This window comes from Notechis scutatus, chromosome 4, assembly GCF_049901735.1.
Source record: "Notechis scutatus isolate UNSWTSFEM ecotype Mainland chromosome 4, rNotScu1.2, whole genome shotgun sequence".
NCBI lineage: Eukaryota > Metazoa > Chordata > Lepidosauria > Squamata > Elapidae > Notechis > Notechis scutatus.
In genome coordinates, this window is record NC_142012.1 from 145,288,436 (window position 1) to 145,311,811 (window position 23,376).

A 23,376-nucleotide genomic window follows, 5' to 3' on the forward strand; every position below is an offset into this window, starting at 1 on the left:
ACCAAAGCAACATCTACTACATCATCCACACTACATCATTATATCCACCACCAAAGCAGGAAAAAAGAAGGAGTACTCAATAATACCAGAATATGCGGCAGGGAAATTAAGAAAGCTAAGGCTCAGATGAATTGAGGCTTTCTAGGAATGCAAAAATAAGGATAAAAGGGTTATTTTGATATGTCTGGAACTAAAGTCAAGAAAATGGTTGGTCCACTAGCTGGAAAATATGGAAAGATGGTAAAGATTAACAGGGAGAAAGCTGAACTGCTTAATTTCTATCTTGCACCTGCTGTTTCTCAAAAGGAAAAAGTATTTGGACAGTTCAAAAGCAAAACTGTGAGGAACAGAAAGAAACGCAGATCAAAATAGTAAGGAATTGGTAAGAGAAACCTTGGATGTCTGAAACGATTTAATCTTCTGAACCAGATGGACTACATTCCAGGATATTAAAGGAAATGGTGAATGTCTTCTTAGAGCCAGTGATTGAAAAGTTTAAGAAATCCTGGAGTATAGTAGAAATGCCAAAAGAGAATCAATATTGTTTTAATATTTTAAAAAGCGGAGAACTACGCCCAATTAGATAGGAGTTAATACCTGGGAAAACCCTGGAAAAATAATCAAGAAATTGATTTGCAAGCATTTATAAACAAATAGGGTGACTACCAGAAGTAGAATGGTTTGCTGAATACAAATCATGCCAGACAAATCTTACTGCTTTCTTTGACAATGTAGCTGAATTAATGGACAAAGGAAATGTAGATGTAGCAAACTGATTTCAGAAAGGCCTTTGATAAAAATTGACCATAGCATCCTTTCTGATAAACTAGGAGAATATGTGATGAATGGCCCCATCCCAGAGACATTCCCAGTTAGCTAAACGATATTAGCCAACATGTGTCCCTTCCACCCCGGTAATTCTGATTCAAGAAGTGGTAGAATTAATTCCTTTTCTTTGGAAGCAATAGCAGGAGACGGGGGAGGGGGGGAGAACCATAGCAAGCCCTTAGTTGATGTAAGCACCAATTTTCAGGAAATGCCATTAGCTCCATTATATGTTTGTATCAGTGGTGGAATTCAATTTTTTTTATTACCAGTTCTGTGGGCATGGCTTGGTGGGTGTGGCATGGCTTGGTAGGCATGGCAGAGGAAGGTTACTGTAAAATCTCCATTCCCACTCCACTCCACTCCAGGGGGAAGGTTACCACCGGTTCTCCGAACTACTCAAAATTTCCACTACCGGTTCTCCAGAACTGGTCAGAACCTGCTGAATTCCACCTCTGGTTTATATCATTTACTAGTACTATCTCCAGATCTCTCTATGTAATTATAGGGCAATATATTTTCACATTTTAATATTATGTTATGAATCTGTCTTATTCCAGATCAAATCTCTGTCTGATGCATTCAAGTTCTGTTTATTGGCAATAATTCTTAGTCAGAGTCTTCCCATTATCTGCTTTACATTCCAGTGGTTGAAGAAGTTGAGGACTGAACCTGGATGCATGTATGCAAACGATACATGCTGCCAAGGAATTAAAATGCTAAGTAAATTCAAGTTAATCCCACCTATCATCCTTTTGGGCAAATGTTCAGAAGTGAACTGGGCCCTCTAAATGCTCTCCTGCTGAATAAAATAAGCGATTGGCAACATATAAACCTTTTTGACTGAATAATGCAATGGACATAAAATTTAACTATAATTGTGTTCATTAGAGCCAAAAAATGGAATGCAGTGGGTTGGCAATATCATCCAGATCTTTGGTTTAAAAAAAAAAAAGAATGAAGATTTTATTCCAGACTAAACACTTATGGAAGCAACCAAAGTAAGCGAATACAGTCTGCATTACAACGACCACACGAGCTCCACAGCTTTTAGCTAAATGGAGACATTACTCTGAGTGTCACAGTGAAAAACAAAACCTATAACATTTATTTGGCAGCTGAAGAAAAAGAAAACCTGCAGTGGTGAGATACAGATATATTTGACTCCTTCCCCTGTATTCTGATTGATGGCTTTTTGCTTTGCTTAAGTCTTTTTTCTAGAAGGGCAACTGGAAAGCCTGAGGTTCCTTTTGTAGTATTCCAAAGTATAATCATCTACAGGGGGACCAAACCTAGGCTGATTTTGTGCAATTATGTTTGGCTCCAACCCAGAGGTGTCTTCAGTTCCACAGTGTTATATTCCATATTGTTTCAATAGTCCTTAAAGTGAAAGGGAGGATCTAAGATGGCTGGTGATAACTTAAGTAAAATAATGTCTTAAGCTATATGATTTCAGACACATTCTAGTGAAGCAAAAGAAAACAGTGATTGTATTACACAGGTCAGAATATTGCCATATAGGAAATAAAATGTAAGCACAAATATCTCTAGCTTGCAGTACTGTTGAGGTAATCCTCAATTCTTAGACTTCTACAAAGGATCCTTTTCTTCACATGGAAGACCTTAGGCCTGCTTTGACTCTATATGCAGATGAACTTGGATTTAAAGTGGCTCAATTTATGTGATATGTCTACATGGTCATCATAAGATTATCTGACTCTTTTATCTGTCTATCAATCATCATCAATCTGTCTGGGATATTTTTCCTGGTAGGTTTTAGTGAGCCTTTGTTGGCCTGACTGGTATCCCCTGCTAGATAGTGATGAGCAAATAAATACAATCTGTGTCAGTTATGCAAGCATTCAAATATTACTCCATTCTGTCTTTTTTTTTCATAAAAGCTAAAGTTTTTCTTAGTTTTCATTTTGACAATGGTTATATGTCCATTTAGTTTCTTTGGCAACACGGAAGTGATTAGTCTTCTAGAATAATTGTAAACATTGCAATCAAACATTGCAACAAACACAAAGACACAAGCACTTCTTTTATGCAACCCCCCCCAAATATTTGATCTAAACCTTACCATGTATGTCAATGAGCAACATTTGAGCCATGTAGCTGGCTACATGTAGCCATGTAGACACTAGCAAATGCTTCATGAAGGACATGACAATCAATGATGAAATGAATTTTGGCAGGTCACACCATTTCATTTTGACATTTTTTATTGGTTTATCTTTATCTCATTATTTAAAAATTGAAACTGTTGGAAATTGGGGGAACAGGATTATAGGTGGTCTGGTTGTACCCCTCCTCTCAAGATCACTTTTACTGATCACTTTACTGTGAGATGAGGGCTTTGTAAAAAAAAATAGAACAGCCTCAGTTTGGTATATTATAAAAATGCTTAAGTATTCTGAATTTTTTATATGCTGTGGATTGATGTTATAGGCCATGTTATACAAACCATTTTCTGTTTTTTTCCTTTAAGAGAAAATTAAGAAGTTTTTCAGATTCTCAACCGCGGTCTTAGGGACATTTGAAGTTAGGAATCATGACCATAAAAATAATTTAATGTATCTATTTTTTTCTTTTTCCTATGGTTCAAAAATGTAAGGTGCTGGACAAAGGCTACTATTTTGTTACTAGAATTGCAGTTAATGTTGAATTCTATCTACTGAGGCCAACTGAAACCAAAGGATTCATCAAATCTTAGGATACTTCCAATCTATGAAGTGACTTCACTTAATCTAAGAAAATTTCAGATTTATTTCTAGGCATCCATAGCTGCTGTGATAACCTGGATGTGGTTACAGTTGTTGTGGTTATTTGTCATATTTCCTCCCCACACCCTAGGGTACGTCACTGGTGCCATTGTTAGCATATTTAGTTTTCAAATATCTCTGATTATGTGGGAGCACTTCAGAAGGAGTTTTGTTCTAAGTCACACACTATGTGACATGATTTAGCATGGCTTGCTGTTCCAGTTATGTTGTAAAGACAGGGAATAAGATACACTATTTATCTGAGGTAGATCCTGCCAATCTTTCTGAAAGTAGAAGCCGAGTCTATAATTTCAGATATTTTAAGGCATGTGTTTATATTTTATGTTTGGGTTTTAGGTCACAAGAATTGTGTCAAAAGAAACATTCATAGGTTTTGCATTGATAGGCTATGCTTTTTATAATTCCCGAGGGCACATGTCAAAGCACAAAGGGTATGAAAATTTTCAGCAAAATAAATGTTGAATAAAGAGGGACTTCAATCCCACTTGCCAATGGCCTAGGCAAAGAGTGAAGTCTTCGGGGTCCTTCAAAACACCAGTAGAGTGGAGGCCATTAAAATCTATTGAAATTCAGGTCATAGATAAAAATGTAAAGATTTTATTTCAATTTTTGTTTTTCAAAAGCTATTGCTCTGGAAGTATTAATACTAAAGTGTTAAAAAATCATCAATAAATTGTCCCAAAGGTGCTTTTTCAAGAGGTAACTGGACTTTCTTGTTTTTCTTTGAAGATGTTTCACTTCTCATCCAAGAAGCCAAAAAAGCTTCTTGGATGAGAAGTGAAACATCTTCCAAAAAAACCCAAGAAAATCCAGTTGCCTCTTAAAAAAGCACCTTTGGGACAGCTATGATTTGGATGACTAAGAATCTCCATAAATATTCAACAATAACTTCTGAATAATTTATTCATTTTCATTTACATGCATAGTCACTCACCTCATTTTGAACATTTTTTAAGTGGAGTAAAATAGGGTTTTTTAAAAAAACATATTAAGTCATGAAGGCATGATTAAGTTTGTTTTATGTTCCCATCCAGATAAACGATGGTAGGGAAACGAGAGAGATGGGAGAAAGAAGGACATCTTAAAGCTACAAGAAATCAACTATATATCTTAAGGAGGTTGATAATAAGCATTTATATAACACAATATGATCAGAACATTTGCTTGGTTGAAATGTTTCTCTAGACTGTGAAAAGTTTCTACAGATAAGGCCATCAATACTTTTTCTTCGACTGTTATCAGCTGATTTCCTTATCTAAATGCCACAGGAACTAGCTGCAGACATAACATTTCTGAGGTCATGCAGACTAACAAAGACCTGAATTCATAATTCATAAAGTCAAAGCTGATAAGATTTGTACCTATGTTTAATGAACATGAGGCTGTACATTCATTACTAATGGCAGCAATTTTTTCAACTCCTCTCTTCCTCCAGAAATGGTTGATTTGCAACTAGACAACTAGAATATAGCACTTGGGAGCAGATTCAAGAAATCATACGCTTCAGTTGTCATGTATGAATTACACTGATTTGAATGGATTCATATTTCTGCTAAGTGGCAGGTGGAATAGCAAAAAGTATAAAATAGTCAAGTTTGATTTCTTTCATAATCTGAAACAAATATCTTTTTCTCTGTTGCACATGTACTCATGACTAGCATTAAATCACTGAACCTACAAGCTGAAAACTGTAGCCTATTATCTCAGAGTGGGGAAATACTTTCAAACTTTGTCCCATCCAATGGTGGCCAGCCAACTGACTTGGTTTAGGGTTCAGTGAAAGTACTTTACAATGGCAGGTTTAGATACTCAAAAAAATGGGAGTTAGTCAGGACAAAATAGAACTGCTGTCATACCTGGAATTCATGTATGTGACTCCAAAGAAATGTGGTATAAGCATGCACTAAAAATACAGCCAAGATGAATTGAAAGCAAATTGCTAATCAGTTCCTAAGTTGCTTCTCAATAACTGCAATTATTTAAATACTTATGTACGCATCCTCCTTCTCTTCAACAGGGCCCAGCCCCTGAACAGGCATTTCTGGTTTTGATGGTCTCAGCTCTGTGAACACACAGAACTAGTTTATGTGATATCCAAAGTTCATGAAGATGAAAAATCTTCAGTGGTGCCATTTCTCATTGCAAAACATATTACACTGCCCGTATAATATATTTTGCAATTCAAACATTGAGATACTCTATGTGGTTATCTATGAAAAAGAAAACAGAAGCAAATCTATAGATGTTACAAATATGTGGTTGCTTCTCTGCTTTCTTGTTCTTTAGCTTGTGCCACCGCCACATTAATGCACTGTAGCCACTCCTCAGCATTTTTTTCATCTCTGGCCTTAAAGACATACGACTTATTGTCCGTGAAGATTTCAAAGGCCCGAGGAAGACTGCGATCTCGGCGCTTTTTGGCTATCACTTTGACACTCTGGACTTTACTCAGTTCAATGGGACAATCATCTGGATCATCTTTCTGAAAGAGCAATGGAGAAAGAAACAAAGCTTTATTTCTCTTCAGAAAAATGCATTGTTAATTGTTATTGTTAATCCTTTTGTTCAGTCTAAGTGCTTTCATCCCAGCTTCACCTAGACAACAAGCCAAAGTAGTTTAACAGCCATTCAGGTTCCGAGATATCCACAGCAAAAAATTATGCTAAAATAATGACTCATGTGCACTGTTGCCATTATTGAAATTCCACCGAAATGCACTTACTTCCTGATGTCTGATGCAAATATATACATTCCAGTATTTGCACCATGATGTTGTGGCCTGTTGGCTGCTGGCCCCTCCAACAGCTGAATCAGAAGGTGGGAGTCAGGGCCACCATCAAGGCAATCTGAGCACTCCGAGGGGGAAGAGGAAATGGAGCTGTCAGGGATAGAGAGAGAGGCGGATACTGGGCCGTCCATCAGCTCTCAGATGAGAGTCAATAGCCCCCAGGTCTGGAGGTGGCTGATGGGGAAGAGGAGGAACAGATGGGTCCAGTGCCTGATGCACGGATGCGCAGAAGGCAGAGGAGAGGAGAGCAGTGAAAATCTATGGGCCGATCCTTAGGATGGAAGAGCCATCTTTGCTAGCGAAGATGGCTCTTCCATCTTAAGGATCCTAGCTCTGGGGATAAAAGGCAGGGGGCGGAGATGAATAGGTGTGGTAGACAACTATTCATCTCCCTGCCGGACACACTTGTTAGCCTGCTGTGAGAGGGAGAGAGGCTTTTCCCCCGGGGCTGCTGGCACTCCTACTAAAGGAATCATTTATTTAACTAGAGAGAGTTTGTCGTGTTTGGGAGCCAGGTCAGAACACATGACATCATGATGCACAATTAATCATTTGTCCCCTTCTCCCCATCTTATCCTCACTATCTTCAGACAACTATGCTCCAAGATGCTGGTGTGAAAAAGAGAGAGCAATGTCATATTAAACATTAGTTAACATTAGTTTCTGCCAAAACTCTTTAAGCTTCTACATGAGCAAGAACAAAGAGAAACCAGTGTATTATGGAACTGAGACTGTTGTATCAAATTGAGATTGACCTTAATCCTTGAAATTTAACTGGGCTGACTTAGGGGTGGTCATTGCCTATCTCTGAAAGTAAAAATGCTATCTGTGCAGCTTTGAGTTGCTAGAATAAAAAGTGCAGTTTAGCTCTAATGAATATATAAAATAGCGGTACTGCAGTATAAGCTCAATTTACCATGTATGGAAAAATCTCTAAAACAATTTGTTTCACTGGAACTGTTTTTTTTAGTAATTGGTGCTTACTAAGATATCAATATGTATGATTATCCCCCTTGTTCAGTATTAGTGCACATGTTACAATACTCTTCTAAATGAAGCCAGAGATGTAGGATTTGGCTAATTTTCCCACTAGGTTTTAAATACTTTTAATGCATGTGAAAGATGCCCATCTGATAATCTTGAACTAAGAAGTGTTCTGTTTGTTCTCATAGTCAGTCGGGCACAGAAACATATTCAGCTGGCTTTAATTCCAGCCCCCTGTAATGGGCTCATTGTCATTTAACACTGTTAAAATAAATAGCAATAACACTAACAATAGCACTTAGACTTATATACTGCTTCACAGTGCTTTACAGCACTCTGTAAGTTGTTTACACAGTCAGCATATTGTCCTCAACAATCTGAGTCCTCATTTTACAACCTCAAGGATGGAAAGCTGAATCAGCCTTGAACCAGTCAGGATCAAACTCCAGACTGTGGACAGTCAGCCTGCACCATTGCATTCTAACCATTGTGCCACCACAGCTCCATATTTTACCAAATAAATGTTGGTAGAGAGGCAAGCAGAGGAAAGACTCAATGTTAATTCACCAATGCTTTAATGCTCCCCACAATGAATTTTATGTAAGACAGGCATGCTACTTTTTCCTCCTCTATGGCTTCTCCTGCTATTTTACCCATAGTTCTTATTCTTATACTAATCCAGCCAACTCTCCTTGTCAGTTGTGCTTGCTAGTGCACAAACACACTATCTGGATCAAAAGCTGCAGTTTCAGAAAAACAAAGTTATTTTAGCCCTGCCTGGTGCCTCATTAGCTTCTTTACGAGAGCACCACTGACAAGATTTCATTACACTGGTAACATCTTTTCCTTTAACCAGTGGTTGTATGAAAGAAAAGAAAGAGAGGAGAGAGGGAGGAGGGAATGAAAGTGGCAATTTTCCAAGTTTCAATTTAGACAGAATGTACACCCACCCACTCTGATTTCTATATCTACTGTTGTCCTTGTCCAGCCACCACCACTTGGTCATCTGCTTCTCTGACCTTTGCCTATTCTTTCTCTTTTCCCCAATACAGCCATAGAAGATTGAGGACAAACTACTAGTGAGATATCTCTTTCCTCATTTGCCACTCCTCTAGCTGAAGCTTATTTTCCTTTATCTTTTATGTAAATTCATTCAGAAGACTCCCAACAACTTAAAATAGTGTACACATTAACCAGGTTAAGTAATATAAGCCAATGATATGTCAACTGTTCCTATTCCATCACACCAATGTGCCCAGGAGTTAGTTCAACCTTTCTTTCCATCAGGTCTTCAGGGCTCTTTAAAAACTTGGGGCAATTCTTCTATCTTGGGATTGCTATTCCAGAATAGGGAACCCATCATTGAGAAGACTCAGCATCAGGGTCTATGAAGATGATATTCTTTCAGTGGCAGGACTCTGTTTTTCCTTCCTTATCCAAATGGATGGGCAGATTCTACCTATTATCAATGATGTTGGAGATGTCCAGACCTTATGCCATGCAGGGCCTAAAATATAACAAAGGCACCTTAAATTGCAACCAGATGGTAACTGGCAACCAATGGAGCTACCAAAATAGAGATATCATATAGGTAAAGCTAGGCACGTCCATAAGAACATGGGCTGTCACATGCTGAAGCAATTACCTTACAGAAGGTGAGAACAAATGATAATGGAACTTTTATGAGAGATGCTGCTTAGGAATATAACTAATGTTCATTCTGCAAAAGTCAATATATTAAAGGGAGTAGCTTCTGCATATAGCATTGTAGAGCAAAGCTCTCTCCTTTGAGAACTAGTCACTTTAAAAAAAATAATGGATGCCATTACCAAAATGGCTGCTGCCGAGTGCACTCATTCACAAAATGATTGCCACAGTAGATGTGTCCCAGTCACTCAAAATATAGAAAAACTAAACAGGAGAGGATGAAAGGCAAATCATCTGATTCAAAACTAAAATATTAGAGCAAAGTGGGTCTTAAATCTCAAAAGTCAAAGCTGTTTTTGTGAACCCGCACTTTTAAACCCCAATAGAATCACAATACATGAAAAAGCTGATGAATGAATCATAATCATGTTACTTGAATCAGAAATCATAGGAAAAACTGTTAAAATAATATATTTTATAATTTATAAATAAATTAACTATAATAATAATAGCACAGCTGCAGAAGATGTTGATGCACACATTTGGGAACAAGGTAATTTTTATGGCCTTAATATTCTAAACTCATCAATTCATATCTTTTTGATTAGGTGATACCAGCTGAATAGATGTCAGTACGCTACATAAACCTAACTAGTGGGATGCAAGCAACCATATATTGACTTGCAAGCTAGACTCTGGGTTAGAAATCTACCTTGGGTAGAAGATTGGGTTAAGATTGGGTTTTGCTTGTAACATTTTTCCTTAAATGTGCAAAAACTGAACAGTTCTGCCCTTACCATTCATGATAGAGCTACTCCTAAGAATGGTAACTCAGACTATCCTTACTCTTTTTGAAAAAGCAGTGTACATATTTAAGGACCAATTGGATCCACAGCTATGAAACAATACTGATGGATGAATGGATTTCATTTAGGAATATTCTTATGTCCTAAATTTGTAGTGCATGCTAAAGAATCATTACCATTTTCAGAGTTGGGGAATACAGGAAGTCTTTTAAAAGTGTGTTTTTTTTCTCTTCAACTTACAGATTTTCCTTTGTGAAAGAGAAGTTGATTGCCAGCAAGTGTAAAATAGCGAGTCTTCCATCTTTTTATGAATTTCCATCGGATTTGCTTTTCTTTCAACCTGCCTTCAATCAGTGGCTGGCCATCTTGATTCACAACTGTGGATATTTAAAAATATTACCGAATGGCTTATTTCATAAATAAGTTGTGTGTCCCCTGCCCCCATGGCATCTTTGTAAGATACAGACTCAATTTCCCCTTAATAAGCTGGAGTCACAAAGAAATTGGTCCTTCTCCTAAAAAAAAGGCAAGTCAGGAGTATGTTTTCATCATTTTTTATAAAGTTTATGACAACTCTGGAGACAAGTTATAATAAATTCCTCTCTTGTTTACATTTACTGATTACTATTCATCCCTCAATAGGGGAATAGAGAAGGGATTCTGAGAATTGATTTGGACATGTAGATATGTACATTTGCTTGATTTACTCTAGTATTTCTTTTTTCATTGAAAGGAAATAATTCTAAGAAATGGGTAAAATTCCTACTTTTATTTTCTTTACTTTGGCAAAAGCTGGCTGTTTCCAACCAATCTTGTGCAAGAATAGAAAGAGGAGGAGATTTGCAGCAGGACATACTGTTGAATTTAGTCAGAGCTTTGAAAAGAGGTTCATTGTAATGAGATCCAAGTACATTTTTTTTGAGTAATACTGTTCTACTGAGAATGCTAGTATATCACAGAGAACTGAGGAAGCCCCAGAGTTCTATATTTTTTTTTAACTTTCAGGGTACATAGTTAGATAAATACAAGGTTGTGTAGTGATGCCGACTTCAAAAGCTAGATAAGATGCCAGAAAATATGTGGCACTAATTAAAATAGAAAAGTTTAAAGGTCACAATACTATGAGTATTCCAAATATTTCTTTCTGAAGGAACTCCTATTTTCTTTGCAATTAAGCTGTCTAAACATGTAGAGTTTCATACAGTAACCTTATAACCTCTCTGTTGTAGAACTTCATTTCTTAAATAGAAACAGCCTTTTTTTGTTTTTTTAACAGGATTTCAGGCATCAGGTGAAGCCTTTGGTTCAGAGCTATAAGCATGCCTCTTATCCAAAGTTACTGGCACTACATTTCATTACGCAGATAAAAGCAAAAATTTTATGTTCATTCAGCAAAGTATTGTACTGTCGATAAGGATACAAAAGCTTTTGACTATACAAAAAGTTACATACTTTAAACACATTATGTAAAAACAAACCAACTTAACAATGTCACTCATTCTGAATCCGTCATGACAGTGAGTCTTAACGAAGCATCAAGATATTTTAGCTATGTCAGAATTTATTACTTATTTGGTGGCCAGGGCAATTTTTGTTACATGGAAAATTCCATACAGTAATGTCAAATAAGTACATAGTTATTATATCTATATATACATATCCTTATCAAACTGCAACAGAAACTGCAATATCAGATCAAAAAAATAAATAAATAAATCTTGAATCATACTTTACTCTGGAACATCATCCTGCAATTTTCTTGGCAAAAGAAAATTGCACTTGGCACAAGTTTAGTGGTAGTTTATTACTTCCAATAGTTTGTCAGAGTTTTTTTTTTTTAAAAAAAATTCCCAGTCTAACAGACAGTTCTGAGATTTCCTAGTAGTGTCTTATCCAAATAATAAACAGATTTAATTCTGTTTAGTTTTTAAGTACAATGAAGGCTGGCCAGGTTACATCCATGTCGTGGTCTCAGCAACAAACAGAAGTGCTGTCAGTGCTTGCTTTGGGATGTTTTTCAACTTCCTAATTTAGTTTAGAGTACAGGGATGACCTGATGGTCTCTATCCAGGTCCAGCACAGCTTTGCTGGATCAAGAACAGCCAGGCTTCCCAACCCTTGTTTGCTCAAGCAAGAGGAGTCTTCATATAGCATAGATTCTGGACCAGCAGTCTTTACAAGTGCCAACATCTGACCTTGGAGATGACTGGGGCATGGACTGTCATAAGATTTAGCTAACTCTTTTTTGTTTTCTAAAATTTAATTTTGGAATCTGTAGATCCCATCTGCAAATGGGGTAATCAGCGTAATGCCTATAATTATTGTGTTGCCAATCCTAGAAAAATTTCTGGTTATGTTTATTTCATACCAGTAGAAGATTTCCACCTGGGTAGAGATGGGAAGACCTGGAAAAAAACCTGGAAAATTGGGGGGACGGAGGGAGGGGCAGGTTTTTTCTGTTTTTTCCCCCAAGCCAGCTTTGGAAAAAAAAAACCCAGAAAAAAACCTGTCCTCCCCCTCCTCATTTTTTCTGGGCTTTTTTTTCCAGACCTTCCCAGCTCTGCTCCTGGGTCAATTACAATTTGGAGGATATTTTAATTGAGGCTGTAACAAAAGCAGGGATGTCCACAAGCTGCACATGCATAAAAAAAGCCAATATGTAATTGTAATTGTGCAATTGATGACCCATTTCCAGGATGTACCTAAGAAAGGAGTGGGGCATCCATTCTTCAGTCACAGCTGCCATGGTGATTTTTTAAAAATCCCTTTCTCTTCTTGGATACCCATTAGCAGAAAGGAAGAATTAACCATACTCATGAACTGGAGTTCTCATTGTACTGGCCCTTCTAGCCATTATTTAGAAAAATGTACAGGTTTGTACATTGCCTGTACAAATGTACAGACTTAAAACAGTTCAAAATTTCAACGGCACTAAAAAAAAAGTGACATGATCCTTTTCACCTTTACAACCATTGTGCCATCGCCATGGTCACATGATCAAAAATCAGATGTTTGGCAACTGACTTGTATTTATGACAGTCATAACTCTCATATTTATGACCAGGATCTCTTTTTGTGACTTTCTGACAAGCAAAATCATTGGGGAAGCCAGATTCACTTAACAATAGTGTTACTAATTTTAACAACTGCAGTGATTCATTTCACAACGGTGGCAAGAAAGGTGGTAAAATGGTAAAGGTGGATAAAAACTCACTTAACTGCTTTCTCACTTAGCCACAGAAATTTTGCGCTCAATTGTAGTTGTAAGTTGTAGTTCTATTGGGAATGTTAAATGCAATTACAAATTATGATCATGCCTCATTACTATTAAACAGCTTGAAATCAGAAATTTTAGATAAACTATAAGTCCCCAAAAGGTTCAGATTTACTTTTGATCTATCATCACTTCAATTGGTTTTCAAAGTGCTTGGAGCCTCTTCTGTATGAACATAAACTGACTTTTTATATATATAAATGTTCTCTAAACTCATGTTTATGTGGAAATGATTAAGGAGAGTAAATGTTTAAATATTTGTCAAAGTTAGCAGTAAACATTTCCCCCCATATCACTTTTAGGGGAATCTTTCTGCAATGTCATAAATGTCAGCAAAAATGGAAATAAATATAGTGACTTTTCATGTACCACACCCTTGCCAAAGGTCCTTCATTCATCAATTTGGGTATATAAAGCATAGAAAATTAAGAATTTTGTGATGAAAAGCGGACATGGCAGAATGTACAATACTATTTCAGACTGCAAATGAATGCACATTTGGGAAATTTTAAATGTTCTTCAACTGAAATCTATACAAACTGAAGCAAGCATATGAGGACAGAAATTTTTTTCATTTGCAAGGAGTATTAAAATTATGAAAAGCTTTCATAAATTCCATCTGTATTCTTAAAAGGTGTCTTGATCAGTCACACCAATCTAAAATCTCCACAATAATATAATGTTATCTTTTATACTCTCAGCAATCATGGAAAAATCTGGCTTAAATGTTGAATAAGAACAACAAAATTGGATTTAACTACATACATATAAATGGGTATAAATTTAGCCTAAAATTGAGTTGCTCTCTACAAACATAAATCTGAAACAATAGACAGAATATAATGCATTGTATTTTAATTTTAGAGGTCACTCTAGGCCAGCCTGAAATTATTTAATAACAATAAGCTTAAACTTGTATAACAGAATTATTGGTTTCCAAGCTAGTGTTTTAAAAAATTATGACACAAATTACTGGAGATATTGAAACATTCAAAACTTTTACAAATTATTTACATTTTTAAATGGATAGAGTAGAAGTGAGTTCTACTTTACTCTTATAAGATTGGCCCCAAATGTTATTACGAGCTGCATGAACCATTGTATTTGTAATAGGGCTATCAGACCTACTAAAATGAAGACCAGATGATCAGAGTTGTTCACAATTTTAATTCTTTTTTTCATTTGTGGTTATCTGGACTTTTGTAGTTGAAATCTGAAAGCCCTAATTTGTACGGGAAGAAAATTATAGAGAACAGGGAATATCTTTCTGACCATCTTAAAATACCTTTTGTATCTTCTCCAAAAAGCAGGAGACATTGAGCATGGAGACCAGCGTTTCAAAAGGTGCCTGAAGAAATGATCAAGGAAACAGAATGTCCTGAAACATTTTTTAATCAGCTCTGTAATTCTTGACACCATTCCCATAAAGCCTCCAGCTTCACAATTTCACTCAACCAATTCTTTCCCTTTAAGCTTTTGTAAATTAGGTAGAATAGCATCCGTGGATTTATTGGAAGGTAGAACTAGCATTAATGAAAGCAATATCAGTTCTTGGCTGCTTGTGTTTTGATCCCATGACAGATATAACCATAAGGCTATTTCAGAAAATAGACTTGTAGAAAACTCTACCATGACTCATGAACTGCTGTCTACAGAACAAATGGATGAAAGATGGAAAAGAAATCTGTTATCCCTGCAAATACATTCTGCAGTTGTTATAGTGATTATTGACTCTTGGATCCATCATTCCTTTCTTTAGGCCTGATTGTAAGATAAAGATAAATTCTCCTTCAAGTTCATCCTGGCTCTTGTACTGTAGCTATGTCCATGTAGTTTTCTTGGCAACAATATAGAAAGACCTTCTTTTTTGCTGCCTTCTGTTGCTTTTTTTAAAAAATTTCCCAGAACAGGTTATAGCCGTAACATTTCTGCATGGTCTTCCATCCAACACTAACTTCGTCCAACTTGCCTTTGCTTCTTGAAATCGATCAATGTTGTCACATCATAGCACATGCTTTATTTGAATTTATTGCAAATTAAAGCATTCTGTATGATGAGATTATGGAGTCCTTAATGCTGTCACAACCTGGTGATTTGAGGTTTCCTTATCTGACTAACTTAGAGAGCACCAAAGACTCCACAGTTCAACACTGATCTACATATATTCTCTTCTAATGATAAGATTACATAGGAAGGGATTTAAAGAAAAGCACTGGAATAAAAAGTTGCTGTTTAAAACATTATAAATCATGGGTGGGCAGCCCACTGTTCAAAGCTATTTCAGCCCTGGAAAACACATTTTGTAGTTAAAAAAAAACAGTAAAGTTTTATTTGAATGAGCCTTGGCTCTTGCTCACTACCTATACATATCCACATAGGTTTTTGGCAAAAACATGGAAGCATTTTGCCTTCATCCAGGATGACCTGCTTCACCTCTCAATTTAGCGCATGACCTTGATGTTTCTGATGGACTCCTCTCTTGATCTGAACCTGCTTAGATTGTTTTGTCCCCCTAGCTGAACTTTGGATTGAACTGTATAATTAATTTAGATAACATAGTTTTCACTTATTTACAGTTTATTTACTAAGCACTATACATTGATGGGTCCTTGGTGTGATCTGAGCTTGGTTGTTTTCTTGCAGATGTTTCATTACCCAAACTAGGCAACATCATCAATACTAGTCCAACAGTGATTATGTTACCTAGTTAGAATAATGAAACATCTGCAAGAAAACAACCAAGCTCAGAGCGCACCAAGAACCCCTTATTTCAATCCAGAGCTACAAATATTCTCCTTCATCAGTACCACTATATATAGGTTTAGGTAAAGAAAATGCTGAAATGTAAATTGTTGCAAGTTTCAACCCAAACTCACATTAGACAGAAATTACATTATAAGGTTCTCTAAAGTATTCTATGGTCAGTTATAGAGTTTTTTTTCACAGTATTCATTAGAAAATCCTAATTAATTCTTTTAGAAATAGGGATGAGGGAAAATGTAGGGATGGGAGGAAAAACAGAGAAGACACAGTGATCTTGTTAATCCTGATAAATAATGGAAATCTGTGTTTTTGACTGAGGAGAAGGATGTAAAAGGAATATGAATGGAATGTGTATATAATGCATAAATGAGTAAGTATGATATGAATGAGTCTATATGGTATGAATGGAATTGTATGTGTAAATGGCATTCGTGTATGTCCAAATTCTGTCTTCAGGGTATTTCATGATTAAGCTGATGAAACAGGATGTAAGATTTTAGTGGTTTGTGTGTGCGTGTTTTTAAAAAACTTTCATTAAATAGATATCAAAATAAACTGTCACCAAAAATGGAATCTCATGTTCTCCCCTTCTTATTCTTGCTCTAATGTCCATAGCAAAAGATACATAACTAAATAGATAAGCTATTTTTTAAACAGATATTACATAGCATTTTTGTACTTATAGAATGAGATATGTAATATAAACAAATAAAAGATATGTTGGTGGTGTAAGTTGAATAATATACTATTAGATGAAGATCAAAGTCCTATCAGGCCCTTCCAGATGTCCTGGCTAGGAACAATGGGAATTGTAGTACAACATATCCAGAAAGAGTCATGCTGACGAATATACATGGTCTCTAAAATATATTTTAAGAGTGAGGATTGTAGTGGTCTGCAAAAAATATGCTCTCCATATGCAGATGACTATTCAGAAAATAAATCTATTTCATTTTTGGCTATGACAGCAGGAAATGAGCAAAGAAAGCCCCTGATATAGTCTGTTTTCTTATGTCAAACATTTGATTCAGTATGTTCTACATTAGAGTGTTTGGTGCTCCCACTATCTCTCTTTGGTTACTTTTAAATAACAGAGAGAGACAGGAATTGATAAAACTATATACATTTAGATCTCTTAAACGGCTTTTTAAGCTGAACTTTGTTCCTAAGAACTATCAAAAGCAGTCACCACATGCTCTTTAGGAAATTCAGGATATTGACAACCTACTAAGAAGTTAAGAATCCACATCTGCAAAAGCAATATTCAGACTTTTATATACAATCAATATATTAAGACATTTAAACTAAAAAAAAAAGAACCTATTGCTCATCAGTGACCATCCTTCTCCATTCATTTGTGCTTGCCTCCATGTGGGCATTCCTGCATCTTCATAGTAACCATCAGACTATCTAGAGCTGAATAGTTTTGGGAAAGATAGGGGAGACCACCATTTTATGGGCATGCACCCATGAAAGTAACAATAATTACCTTCACAGGGATGATTTTTCTGATCACATTTGAAGAACCAGAGTGACTGAGTAGAAGTTGCTCAATTACCAATAGAAGAGAATGTTTGTAACTCCAGGTTGAACTGTGGGGTCCTGGGTGCTCTCTGATTTTGATGGTTTTCTTGCAGGTGTTTCATTACCAACATTGTCAGTGCTAAAAGGGAGTGGGGTCTGCTCTTATTTTTATAACTAGTGGCTTGCCCTGTCAAGTGTTTGTGGAAATATTCCTGAAAATTTCTTGATTCCAAACCACACTGCTTTCTAGGACTGTTGATGTTATTTAGCATGATAATGAAACATCTACAAGAAAACCATAAAGGTCAGAGAACACCAAAGACCTCACAGTTAATATTTCCTATGAGCATGTACTGTATAAAACATAATATGTTGCTACCATGGGCTGCCAAAAGCGATTAGCTACAGAACATTTCAAAAAAGCCAGTGTAGTTGAATGGAAACCTAAATTTGTAATGCATAGAAACAACAGGGAACATAAATAAAATTGGTGTAACTGTGAATATTGTAGGCAGTTATGTCAACAAACATTTCACTGATCAATGAAGTAGAACTTAATTAAGCATGTAGGACCAATACGTACCAACTTTCTACATGTATTTTTAGCTATTACTTCTACCCTGGGTAAAATAACAGCAGAAGAGTAAAATATAAGGTGATAAAAAAATCTACAAGCATACATAAATTTAGAATTGGGATAAGCCATGTAGAATTGTGGGACACAGCGAAGAGAAATAGAAGGAAACAGATTGAAAGTTAATTTGATTGTGCAGACTCTTAAGAGCTTTTAGTACACATCTTGAAGAAAGGGCATTAGGATCAAAATATGCCATAATATTATAATGTTTGAATTTGTATTATATGTTTCAGAACAAAAGAATAACATCACTACTTTTACTGAAACTCTTATTATCTTCTTACTAATATCCATAATAAATTCTTCTTGTTGGTGTGGTTATGATTTCAGTTTAATTTACTTTGTTTAGACATTGCAAAAAACAACACTTTAACCAAATAATAACTCAGTCTAGAATCATACCATTAAACAGATGTGCTACTGTGGAAAATCAATAAATTTGTCTTTGGAAATGTCATAGAATCAATTCTGAAGCAAAATTGAGCCAGTTGAAATACAATAAAAAAGCACTTCACGGATGCAAGGCTGTATGATGTTAGTGGGATTTTAAAAAAGTTTTCATCTCTGCATAATAGCCAATAGTCAGCATTAAAAAGTTGTCCAAACTCCTTAATTGCCAGCTGTTTCCATCCTGCTGAATAATTTCAATGGTTTCACATCTTCAGATAGCAAGTCATTTTAACTGGCAACTGTTTTATTTCTCATTACTCCATCTGTCCAAAACAGTGAATTGTTTCCAGCACAAACATATTGGCCCCAAACAATAATTAGTACAATTCCATTTTAAGACATAGAAATCAACGAAACTAATAGTTTAAAAAAAAACTACAGAACAAAAAAATGCTTGATTTGCTTGGCAAAATTTTATTAAGCTTATGTAAACAATTGCTAACTATCAATGTTAAAAAAAGTAAAATAGCAGCATCAAGAATGTTAAAATAAACACATCTTACATGTTTATTTAAAGGAAAAGTACCAAGAGCATTTATTGAATTTCCTCCAGTGTGGTGGAATTGCCACAGCCATCAAATTTGTCAAATATGGAACCTCAAATTTTAGATTCTATGTTTGAATGTGGCCATTATATTTTCACACTCTGTAAATCCTGAAACCTCATAATTATATTAGTATTCAATACAGAATTCTATTATATTGTATACTATGACAAAACTTCTCTCTATTTATTAGAATAATATTCTCCATCCTAATCTATTCTTAAGAAATTTTTTAAAAGTGGTTTTGAAGGCATTGAAAAGTTTGTGGGAGGAAACGAAAGAGAATTGTGTTCTTCTGATTCTGCTTGTAGAAGCTCTTCTGTCATTATGAGAAGTGAATTAGATAGAATCTCAAAATAATGAAACATCCTAATTTTTATGTTTCATTTACTCACTGCATGGCATACCCTTTATTGATCTGAAAAATAACAAAACTTGTCAATAATTGAAATCTGCCATATGGAAATGGCCAAACTTCACAGGTAAAAATACAACTGTAAAAGTGATCTGGCAGACTGAAAATATTAAGAGACTATCCAAAAAGATTTCATTTTAAATGTTAATTTAACTTAATTTATTCTTCCTTTTTTTCTGATGATGAGGATGACGATGTAACCTTGCTTAGGTCAAGTTACAGCCAAGTTTTCCAAGCAAGACAAAGGTAAACCTTAGCTACTATAGCAAACAAGCTCTCACTGTTAATAACTTAATTGCATGATTCAGATATTTTATGCAGAGCACCCTTTATTAGATTCTGAATCTGTGTTATTTATATGACTCAGTTCTTCTGCAGAAAAGTCTCTTACCTGTTGCCTTGTCAGGATTGTTACACATGAAACACTGCCAAGCGCCCACGTCTTCATTGTAACTGAATAAATCAAAGAACCTCACTTCTTCCAGATGTAATTGTACATGGTCCAGATCCTAAGCAATTTTTTTAAAATGGGGAAAATAAGAATGGATTTGACTGTCGTGAAACTGATTGCCTGCATAAGTAAAGCAATAAAGTTAAATCCCTTATAGTGATTGGAATGTGAACTAAACATTTATAAGCACCAGATTCATCCTTTCATCCCTATATAATATTGAAACTCTTCTGGGTGATGTTTTGCAAACATCTTTAGTTTTAGCTAAAAATTAAAGATGCAATAAGATCTTTTTATATTGAGATATATTATAATATAATCTTTGAACTAGCTGAGAATTTTGGCAGGTATCTTCTACTGTTTCAGGCAAGAGTCTTTTTGTCCCAGACCCTGTTTGCAATTTTTCAGTTATAGGTATGTACCATTTATATGGAAGCAAAGTGAGGTTTGTGTCCAAAAAGGCATTCTCTGGGCTTTGTGATTTTTTTTTCTAATTCACCCTTTCTGTGGCATTTTTATAGTGGACTTATTGGAAAGTGATATTACTATTTCAGAGGAGCGCACATGCACGAGGGGGAGTAAAGGCAATATCATCCAGGATTCCAAAGCACCAGAGGACAGGACAAGAAATACTGGATGGAAACTAATCAAGGAGAGAAGCAACCTGGAATTAAGGAGGACTTCCTAACAGTGAGGACAATTAACCGGTGGGAAAGCTTGCCTTCAGAAGTTGTGGGTGCTCCATCACTGGAGATTTTTAAGAAGAGATTGGACAGTCATTTGTCTGAAATGGTATAGGGTCTCCTCCTTGAGCAGGGGGTTGGACTAGAAGACCTTCAAGGTCTCTTCCAGCTCTGTTCTGTTCTGTTCTGCTCTGCTCTGCTCTGCTCTATTCTATGAATTTGTAGGTAGGAATTTCTGTGATCAGAGACATCTGCAGAATTGGAGTTTTTCATTAACAGGATAGAAACAGTATCAAGCATTGTGCAAGTTCTGCCCTTTTTGTATTTGTGTGATTACAAGCTGGGTGCAAAAGGGTGGAAATTCATTGCGACAGCATTATTTGGCTTTCCTTAGTTGCTTCCCTTGGTCCATCTTACTCTAATTCCACATTCCTTCTCTTAAGTTATGACTGCCTATTTGTTTCCCATGTTCTATGCATATTTAGTAGAATGTGGCATGAACATGTAACCATGCAACCTTAATAATGGTAGGAAAATGAGAAACACCATGGCTTCCCTCTGCTTCAAAGTAGCAAACATGGTGTAATCTTTGATAGCTGGTATCTGCTGGATACTGCTGGGCTTCAAGATTTAGTGACTGTGGTCCAGATAACAGATTTTCTGATAATTGACTGGCAGATGTGGCTGGCATCCTATGTTACCCTGAGGATGCAGACATAGTTGCTGGCAAAACATCAGGAAATCTGTTGTCTAGATCACAGTCACTAAACCCTGAAGCCCAACACTGCTCAAAAACTTCCATACTAAAAACAAGCTTAGCAAAGAGTGACACTAAAAACATCATGAAAACATAGAGATAGGCAAAATGATGGCAAGAGGTGTTAGTAAGTTAAGGCTTTGTTTGTACCCCTGTTTAGATTCTACACATATCCAAAGTGACATGAATTCATAGCACTGCTTACGGCACAAGGTACTCAGTTTAGCCAAAGTAATTAGTAATTAAAAAATAAAACAAGCAACCTTCCACAGCAAACCTTTTTTAGAGAGATTCTTCTTGTGCATCAGTCTAAAATGTTAATTATGGAGAAACTCTCACAAAAGGCCAGAGAAATTTGTTGCATTAATACATTAAGAAGCTGAAGAATACCATGACATCATAACGGTATGAATATCTGTACTGCAGGTTTTGTAGTTCTCCGAACTACTCAAAATTTCCGCTACCGGTTCTCCAGAACTGGTCAGAACCTGCTGAATACCACCTCTGCTCTGTAAACTCCTAAACTCTGTTTTTGTGCAAATCAACCATTCAACTGTGATACATCATCTAAAATGAGGCTTTTCCAATCAAGTAACACATCCAACTTCAATCTGCTTAGTTCCACTGTATAAACAAAATTAAGAAACGGTGAAATGGTGGTTATTAGCTGGTGAGATTTTGAGGCTAATTTTGTATGCCTACTTCTGGGGTGAGCGATACGTTTGTTTAAAAGTAAACTCTCCAGTAGAAATGGTTAGGAGCACAGCGAATGGTTGAGCTTGTTTCTTTTTTCATCTTCCCTAGTACGTCTGCTTTTTCTCTATCCAATGCCTACCTTCTCCCCTCTCTCAGTCTCAGCTCCAAATCTTGCCCTTTTCCTTTCCATGTCAGCAAGCCTTAACTGAACTTAACCCCAAGCCCACCATTTTCCCTTCCACCCCTTTGCATTTGGCGAGGCTGGAAGTGGAGGACGTGTACTTGAAAGTCAGCAGAGCAGCTGGCCCTTGCAGTGGGCATGTCAGGAAGAAGTGGCGGTGGTGGGCATTCTCTTGCCCTTGCCCTGGATTTGTGCAGGGACTACCTGAGCATGCCATGCTTGCTTCACAGCTTGGGCAATGGAGCACACACCTTGGCTGACGGGCCACTGGGACTCCATGCTCTGTTTCACTGCAGCCTTGAGGAATTCTAACTTGAGAAGGTTCAACCCCAAAGCAAGGCAAGGCCTGCTGCAATTCACTTGTCCTTCTCTTGAATTATCCCACATTGAATTGTCCTGCAGTGAGTTGACCCATGTTGATCTCAGTGAGTTGGTTATGTGAGTCAACTGTGATAAGTTGTCCCATTCCATATCTATTGTTAGATATTGAACTACATTGCAAAATCCTGGAAAGTGTATGTTTGGTTAAGCATCTATATGCTGGGTATTTTTAGTATATCTGTCTGAATCAAAACTGATAGATTCATCTAAAAATTGTAAAGGAATAAATTTTTCTTCTGTCCCTGCATAGAAGACATGCAGGTGGACACTCTAGCATAGTAATTCACCATCTTGGCAGCTTGAAGATATGTGGCCTTCAACTCCCAGAATTCCCCAGGCAGAATGCCTGCTGTGGAATTGTGGAAGTTGAAATCCACATATCTTCAACATGCCAAGGTTGATAGACATTGCTCTAGGATATAATAGTGACTACATGTAAATGCCTGACAGTAATTTCTACAAAGCACAGTACAATATAATCAAATATATTCATGGTCTCCAGCAAAGACTGACATTTACCAAGGTTGAGGAAACCATGCCAGATAGTGAAGGATAAGGTTTTCCTGTTCCCTACTTCCTGAGTAATGATGACAAATGTTTAAAAGAGCTATTTCAATAAACTAGGGGAAAAAGGAAATATTTAAAACACTTTTTAAAAGAATTCCCAGTGAAGAGTTTTTAGCCATGTTCAGAATGCCAGGCATTTTAAAATTATTTTGATTGATATAAAACATCTGGCTCTTCCTGATTAATTGTAGCAGAGTGATATAGTTGATGTGCTTT

At 36.3% G+C, this 23,376-nt stretch overlaps 1 protein-coding gene across 1 annotated transcript in view; it reads right to left on the reverse strand.

Moving 5' to 3' along the window:
• Positions 1-4,962: 4,962 nt before the first annotated feature.
• The window catches only part of VEPH1 (ventricular zone expressed PH domain containing 1), a 124,281-nt gene continuing 105,867 nt past the window's right edge, over positions 4,963-23,376 (reverse strand). The window contains exons 10-12 of the mRNA XM_087965231.1: positions 19,836-19,953; positions 10,077-10,213; positions 4,963-6,093 (exon numbers count right to left, since the gene is read on the reverse strand). Of these exons, the coding sequence (XP_087821357.1) occupies positions 5,857-6,093; positions 10,077-10,213; positions 19,836-19,953 (492 nt within the window). The 3' untranslated portion in view covers positions 4,963-5,856. The remainder of the gene's footprint in view (positions 6,094-10,076; positions 10,214-19,835; positions 19,954-23,376) is intronic.